Genomic DNA, 8,346 nt, shown 5'->3' on the forward strand with positions numbered 1-8,346 from the left:
GCGCTAGATAGATCTCTCTCTCCCTCTCTAACAGTAAAGGTGGAACCTTTTTCGTTGGGTATCTATGTGCAATACTCACAGTTTTTTCTTACCGCCTTGATTGTTGTCTCGATTAAGGTATTTCGTTTGATCATGAGATTAATTTCTTTTAACTGCTATTTTTCAGTAGTTGTTCAATAGAGTACAAGTTCATTTATAGCCTGCTAGAGAAGTACTTTCTTTTTCTTTGGATCTTGAGCATCATTCTTTTATGTGATGATGGTTCTTGATTGCTTGTTTAATTTCTAGAGCATCATCTTTCTTGGTTTTGTTAAGATTAGAATGTAATCATTTGGTTACTGCCAACTGATTCACTTCGGCTTATTCAGTTAAAATGATTTTAATGGTTATTGGGTATCTGAGCCAAATTTATTTCTCGATTCATATGTCAATACCCTTTTAGTGGATCTTTGACTGTTCTTGGTTTCTTTATTTGGGGATTGTTAGTTCGGAGATTGGCTTTGTGGAAAATAATAACTTCTTGTTGCAATGAGAATAAGTAGATAGGTGAATTGATGGCATTTCATGAAATAGTTATGTAGGTTGTGCTCGTGCTTCAAGTTCTTTAAACATTACTATCCGCTTAGTGATTTGGACGAATTGAAACATGGTATTTTGACACTTGAACTTGCTTTCAGTACACATGAGTGTTCTCACTTGTCCGCATGTTTTTTTTTTTTTAAATATATTAATCTGTGATTGGTTTTGTCTCTAAATGGAATTCGCTTATACTGTTTTGCAATGATATCAATCTATCTAGCTTTTGACTTGTTTTAGGTAACCAGGAGTGATGACCCAATGACTCATTCCAAGTTGCATTAACTTTTCAGTCTAACTGGGTATCTGAGTGTTGAATCACTCTGGTCTTAAATGTTGTCCATAGGGTAGGAGGAGGAGAGTGAAAAAGTAAATGAACCAAGGGAGGGAAACTATTTTCTAGTAGCTGCCTTTTTTGGGAGTCTTCAAGTACTAGTGAATTTAAGAGGGCCTAAATAATACACAGTAAAAAAGAGTATATATTTGAAGGACATAGAAGGGGATCCTTGAAATTTCTGGTTTGAGAGGCTAAACGGCAAACAAAATCCCCTTTAACTATAGAGATCATTTACAATGGAGAGACAAAGAAAATAAAATTCAAGTGGGTATTGGAATTTGAAGACGAGATTCTATTTATGGGCTTACTGGTCTTAAGTTTGAGGAATATAAAGAGAATGCCTTAGATTTATATGTCAAAGGGTAGGAATTTAAAAGAATAACCAAGGAATCTTAGATCATTGGAGAAGCAGGGGCTTCTTTAACAACTGAGGGAATGGACGACCAGATTAGCTTTTAAAAATAATGCGATTATCCTTGAGATGGTGAAGAAAGCAGTAGAGATCAGGTGATTTTGCAGTTGTGCAGTAGAAAGAGAAGAATAAACTGTGCGGCTTGAAGTCCTTTTCACTGGAGTCTTGGTAGTTTTATCAATGAGAATTGAGAATAGATCCGTCTCTATGCCCATTTGATAGTTATTTCTCAGCTTGTTTTCAGAACATAAGAATTGAAAAAAAATCTGTTCAGCACTTGCATTATAATTGCCATAAATTTGCTTATTAGTGGTCTTCATTTTCACATTCAGCACATTCTGGCATTTAGAAATTAAAATAGGTTGATTTGGCATTCCCAGGAGAACATATTCTTTTTCTTCTCCTACAATTTTGAAATGCAAAAAGTACCAATCTCACTTCTTTTTCAACTCCCCCTTTCTTTTTCCCTCACATTCTCCTATCCAGAATCATTCTAAAGGAGACTGCAAAGAGCTTGAGTGACACTCTGAAAATAGTAGAAAACACATCTTAAATTTTGTTTTTTAATGCATCATTATTTGCTACTAATGATGCCAAAATTGTCAGAGCTATCAAACCATTGGAATTGGACAACATCTTGTTGAATCAACAGAATCAAGTTGTTAAATGTGGGGCCTTGGAGAATAATTCAGGTAGTAATGTGTATTTTTCATTGTTTTCTTGTTTGCTATTGTCAGTTCTTAACATGGATTTGTTACACTTGTAACAAGTAAAATATTGTTTATTATCATGATAACAGCTTAAGATGATGCTGGCCTCTCCATGCAACCTCACAAGCAGAGATGATGATTCTATTAAAATGGGACAGAAGCACATTCATCAGGACCATTTTATTGTATTTAAGCTTATTGTTAGTTTCGCCTCTTGGTGTGCTCTCCCTTCGCACTCTTCCTTCTGATCCATGTAAACCTACAAATGGGTTAGATCCAAGAACCCTCCGAGAAGATCAAATCACTGTTCTTATAAACGGTTACTCTGAGTCACGCATTCCTCTCCTTCAGACAATTGCTGCCACATACTCTGCTTCCCCACTAGTGTCCTCTGTGCTTGTCCTCTGGGGAAACCCTTCCACTCCACTGAAAACACTAGTCCAGTTAGCCCATAATCTCTCCCTTTCCTCTTTTGGTGCTGCCACCATCTCCCTTATCCGCCAACCTTCAAGCAGCCTCAACGACCGCTTCCTCCCTAGATCATCCATTGGGACACAAGCTGTCTTGATATGTGATGATGATGTGGAGGTTGATCCTAAATCCTTTCAATTCGCTTTTAGGATTTGGAGATTGAATCCTGACCGTCTAATTGGATTCTTTGTTAGATCACATGATCTTGATTTATTAGCAAGGAAATGGATTTACACAGTGCATCCAGATAAGTACTCAATTGTGCTCACAAAGTTCATGATTTTGAAAAGCCAGTACTTGTTCGAGTATAGTTGCAAGGGTGGGCCGAACATGGGAGAAATGAGGAAGATAGTTGATAGGATGCAAAATTGTGAGGATATACTGATGAATTTTGTGGTGGCTGACAAGGCCAACATAGGCCCTATACTGGTGGGGGCAGAGAAGGTCAGGGATTGGGGAGATGCTCGTAATGAAGACAATGACGTACAATTTGGATTGAAGGACATGGAGGCGAGTAAGGTGAGGGCAGTGGGATTGAGCAGCAGAGTTGGGGAGCACAGGAAAAGGAGAGGGGAGTGCATAAGGGAATTTCATAAATTGTTGGGAAGGATGCCATTGAGGTACAGTTATGGGAAGGTAATTAATTCAGTTGGTGAACAAGGATTGTGCATGAAAGGAGGCAAGCTGATCTTTTGCGACCGGCACCAGTGAGAACTTTTTCAAATTTGTTCAGCAAATGAGTTCTTTCTTCCATCGGAATTATCTTCTCCTTTTTCTAGTTTCAGGAATTTTAGTGCTACTGCCTGGATAATGTACAGAAACAGCATACAATTAGCAGCTATTAGGAATTCAAGAAGTCATATTCTTACAGCGAGCAATAATCATGAGACTATGTGATGATCTAGTCCTCTGGCGCAGTAAGAGGTTCAATTTTTAATACTTATCTATGTGCATAATTCTTGAATGGAATGTATGAAAACAAGAACTTCAATTGATATATCTAGCACAGTTTTGAATCTTTCTTTATTGACAATACTATCCAGCATCCAGAAATGCAACTTCTTGATCTTTGTAATTGTTTGCCATTATTGTATATGTACAATTTCTAACTTTGATTTCCACTATTGTTTTACAAGGAACTTTTATGTGGTTTAATTGGTAATGCTAATACTTAGATCATCATAGTACTTGCTAATCCATCCTTTGATAATATTGATCTCAGTTTTCCGTTGTGCAACCAACCATTCTGGATCTGTTGTTTCATTTGCTATAAGTATATCCAAGCAATGAGATCCTGCCATAAGAAAAGAAAAAGAAAAACCCTTAATAAGAACTTTGAGAATTATATAAGTATTCCAAGGAGATATCTTAATTTGAAGTTCTACAATTGTAATTCAAAACAAAAATTATATGTAACTATTTGATGGTGTGGTTCTTAGTTATTTATTTAATATTTTTCAATTGTTTTTGTTATTTTTGTTGGTTTTCATAAATAAATAAATAAAAAGAGAGAAAATTTACAAATAGAGTTGGAGCATTGATTTATGAAGTTTGAGAATATACCATTGGCTGTATGAACTGCAAGAATAGTGTCTGATATATCCTCCAACACCCTATAATTAACCAGAAACAAAATCATGTCAAACTCCCAGCAATTTTATATATTATGTGAACAATGCTAAACTATAATCTAATTTGAAGGACCCTCCAAATATTTTAATTTCTCTCTTCAGCCTTTGATAAATTAAGTCAACAGAAGGTTACACATATGACAAGCCATATAAGACTATAAGCATATAACAAAATCATGAATTGCTTGTTTTTTAGTTTTTGTGTTTACCCGCCACTACTGTAAGGATCTCTTAGTCCATTGGAGAAAATGATGTTGCTACCAAACCTCTGAAGAATTAGTTTTATGCTCTGCAGCAGGAAAAGAAATATGCAATAATAATATCAAACAAATACAATGGAAAGATCAAATATTGAATTTGTTAAACTTCTTTTAGTGTAAAGATTTCGACTTGTATTGAATGTGTATGAGATTAAATTAAGAAAGAGAGAAATTGTAACTCTTTACATTAGAGACAATTAAGATTAGAAGCGATTAGGGTTGCGAAAAAGCTGAAGAAGAAAGAAAGAAAGAAAGAAAGAAAGAAAAGAAGAACATACATGGCCTCCATAATAGGTAGTGACCCAGTGAGGGCGAGGTCGAACCCCATAGATGGCCTTGCAGTCCTGAACGTATCCATTGAGATCAAAAGGAGAAGGTGGGAACATGGTGTCATTCCCACGCCCAATCGGTATCACCATCTCACTACATGTCTATCAAGTGTAAATACTCAAATCATGTTCACATTTATTTAATATTATCAATACCTTTCTTGATTATGAAACTCATAATTAAAGCTAGTTGGAAGTCAAATACATAACCAATGACTTAAACAGAAGATATTTTTTTATGTACAGTTGCATTTTGTTGCATGTATTTATGATATGTAGACAGAATTTTCAACTGTTGGATTAAGTGATTGGCATCAAGTTCATGATCAGTATTTTAATATGAAATCGATAATACTTTCTATTATTACATAGAATTACAGATTCAAGATATAATTTCTCCTGATTAGTACCTGAAAACTTCAATTATTCAGACCCATCTAAACTTTCAGGATTTCACAACTGAGTAATGGTAACGTTATGATTTTGAGCCTGAAACATTGAAGCTTGTGGAGGATATTTTGGATGTCATCATTTGTATTGTCGCACTGAAGGAAGTGTATAATTATTACAGTGATTGTCACTTCTAAAGGAAGTATAGTCTGATATAATATTTAATAATTTTAGAAATAATTTTATAAAAATATTAAAAATCACCTTAGGTCGGCAAGAGACTAGACAAATTACTAAAAGAAAAGGAGAGAAAATAGTGGTCAGAATGCAATTGATTTTACCTGCCATCTCCACCCAACTGAAGTTTCAGATAGATTAGTGGGTGGATTAATATAACATGATCTGTTTCCTCTATAAGCAACAACACCAGCAAAAATCTTATCAAGAGTATCATTGCTAGAAGAAGCAGCTCCATCTATGCCGCTGCAAATTATGTTAACTGGATATGTTGGTGGCTTGTTGTACTGAGCTGCACCACTGTACATCGAGTCTAATCGATCCTTTAGCTCATCGGAATCAGTTAAGGGTCTGGAAAAAGTCTAGAAATTAATGTAACTAATCATAATATATGTAGTAATACTTGTAATAAAGATCCTAAAATTAATGTTGTTATTACTTGCAAGTCTTGAATTTCTTGCTTAGAACATCAAGGCCTTTAGGCATAGAAGCAACTCCATCAATTTCTGCCCATGATTTTTGTATTGTTTTGTAGCAATTCTCACTAGCTTCCTGCAACAGGGGATTAATTAATTTTTTTCTTTGTTGTGAACGTATAGAAAGAGCTTCCAGATCATAAGGTCACGAGTCCGAATCCTCGTTGAAACACAATAGTCTAGTGGAAAATAATTGATCAAGAAAAAGAATCTAGCGAACAGTGAACAGAATCCAAGATTTATGTTGAAAAACATTAAGATCAATAGCTAAGATAACAAAAAAGATTGACATACTCTGAAATCTCTGGAGGCAATAGAATAATATCCATCTTGAGGGGTAATATCATCAAAGTAAAGAACAGGTGCTGATGACGCCAAAGCTCCAAGAGCTAAGTGAGGGTATTTAAGTCGAAACCATGAGGCCAACACTACCCCCCAAGAAAGAAAAAAATGAAGGGAAATAATTATTGGTGATTACAGAAAGAAAGGAAGAAGAAAAATTCAATGAAATAGTTGTGAAGAACAATGAACAGTAACCTACTTCCACCATATGATCCTCCGATAACAATAACAGGAGAATTTTCAGCCTGTAAGTTTTTCTTGACATGAATGATGATTTCTGCATAGTCTGCAATAGCTTGAGCAGAGTTAAAGTACCCACGAATGCTTCCATTCTTCAATGCTTCTCCTTGTGATCCAAATGGGACTGATTTTCCATAGTATCTGTGCTGTTAAAAGGAACATAAAATGTCAACTGATTTTCAAAGCAATTAATCATAACAGTAGTGAAAATTCAAGATCAAACTGTACCTCTATGTATAGCAGAAGAGCATTAAATTGAGCAGCATTATCAGCAAGAAAACCAATAACAGTTAGATCACCATCTAATGGTGCTTCTGCACCAAAATAAACAAAGATTGGTGAACTAGAATTAGCGCCACCCCAATACTTAGAACTGATAATATATCTTTGTTGAAAGGTCTCGTAGCTTTCAGGATTATAGTTGAAATGATCAAGCGTTTGATTGTAAAAGAATGTTTCCAGATCATCAGAAACTAACTCAGAAATAAATATTTCTTCAGGGTCTTGCACAATTCTTGGTCCTGTTGGACTAAGTCTTGGTATATCAAACGGTTTTGCAGTTGAAGAAGCTGAGAGGATGAACAAACCCAATACAAACCATTGAGTCAAAATTACTGGAAACATCATGGAAATTGATGCTGCCAGTAGTATAAATTTATTTTCGGGTTTTACTTGTGATTGAAAGCTTCTATAATGACACACTTATATAGCAATCAAGAAACCTGATTAGTGATGTAATGTGAAATACTTGGTCCACCAAAAACTGATACTCTTCTAGGCGTGTAGAATCTGTTAATATGAAACTCGTAATAATACTGTGAGTGGACTGACACATATATACTAATAATGTAACATAATCATTATTTTTCGAAAAGCAAAAGTAGTGTATAAATAAAAATTAAGGGATTACATTTAAGCTAAGGTTGCATAGTTTGCTCTGTGTGGTGATGAAATACAAGTAATCAGTGGGAAGTGAGAATTGGTGGCATTGCCAGCTTAATTATGCCATTTCAGGAAGTGTGAGCAGGAATTGGGTATTGACGAAGATTCCATATCTTACCAGGTTTGATTTTTATTTGTCTAACTAAATAGGGCAAGAACTGAAAAAACAAAATAATAATTACAGAGTTCTCTCAGTTTAAAACTCTTGATCATCACCAAGGATGCAAATATCTTGGGTTAGGTTGGACTGAGAGAAAAAATAATTATTTGTCTTTAAGTCTGTTCATATATTCTTAAATATGAGAATATATTTATAGTTTAATTCAGGTTAATTAAAATTTCTGACAATCGCTAACCCTGCAATTCAGTTTGTAATAGTAAATGATAACCGTTAGAAGATATGATTGTTATTTATAAAAACAGAGAATGGTTTTGGCAATTTAGTGTTAGTTGAAGTCACCGGACTGTGAGTCAATTTTGGATCCTTCAAACGGTCTAGAAACATTAAATAGAATTATCACTTAACTTATAGTCTATCTTGTAGATCATGGTAGGAAAATTCTTTTTTTGCAACCACATGTTCCCTAGCAAAAATTCTTTTAAATAAAAGACAGAGTTTAATACAATATTGATAAATAAATTAAAAAAAAATCGAGTAACTATTCATAAATTTCTAAAAAAATAAAATAAGAAATAAATAAAAAGATAAAAAATATATTAATACGGAATCAGTTTTATATATATTTTTTAATTAATTAATTTTATTTTAAATTAGATCAAAATACGTAAACCCCTGTAATGCGTTAGTAGTGATCACAAAAATTAATTTGAAATTATAACCAAACTAATCCAATTGCCATGCCTCCACTTTGTTAATTGGTGATGTTGTCTAGTATAAATCCCATTTCATTTTTCTGAAGATAATTGGGAGATAGTGCACTATATGAGGATGAGCATTACTAGCCAAAAGTATAGTATGCATTGTCACTTGGT

At 34.3% G+C, this 8,346-nt stretch overlaps 2 protein-coding genes across 2 annotated transcripts; one reads left to right on the forward strand and one right to left on the reverse strand.

Annotated features, from left to right (window-relative positions):
- Positions 1–3,539, forward strand: LOC8275272 (glycosyltransferase family protein 64 C3). The gene is made up of 3 exons (XM_002523707.3): positions 1–117; positions 1,932–2,017; positions 2,125–3,539. The coding sequence occupies exon 3, from the start codon at positions 2,168–2,170 to the stop codon at positions 3,215–3,217; it is 1,050 nt and encodes a 349-aa protein (XP_002523753.2). The 5' UTR covers positions 1–117; positions 1,932–2,017; positions 2,125–2,167; the 3' UTR covers positions 3,218–3,539.
- On the reverse strand, positions 3,504–7,122 carry LOC8275277 (lysosomal Pro-X carboxypeptidase). The gene is made up of 9 exons (XM_002523706.4): positions 6,640–7,122; positions 6,371–6,557; positions 6,124–6,257; positions 5,793–5,905; positions 5,458–5,704; positions 4,676–4,828; positions 4,347–4,426; positions 4,070–4,119; positions 3,504–3,800 (listed from the first exon to the last, which is right to left on the reverse strand). The coding sequence occupies exons 1-9, from the start codon at positions 7,036–7,038 to the stop codon at positions 3,658–3,660; spliced, it is 1,506 nt and encodes a 501-aa protein (XP_002523752.2). The 5' UTR covers positions 7,039–7,122; the 3' UTR covers positions 3,504–3,657.
- Positions 7,123–8,346: the final 1,224 nt, after the last annotated feature.

Source organism: Ricinus communis, chromosome 8, assembly GCF_019578655.1.
Source record: "Ricinus communis isolate WT05 ecotype wild-type chromosome 8, ASM1957865v1, whole genome shotgun sequence".
NCBI lineage: Eukaryota > Viridiplantae > Streptophyta > Magnoliopsida > Malpighiales > Euphorbiaceae > Ricinus > Ricinus communis.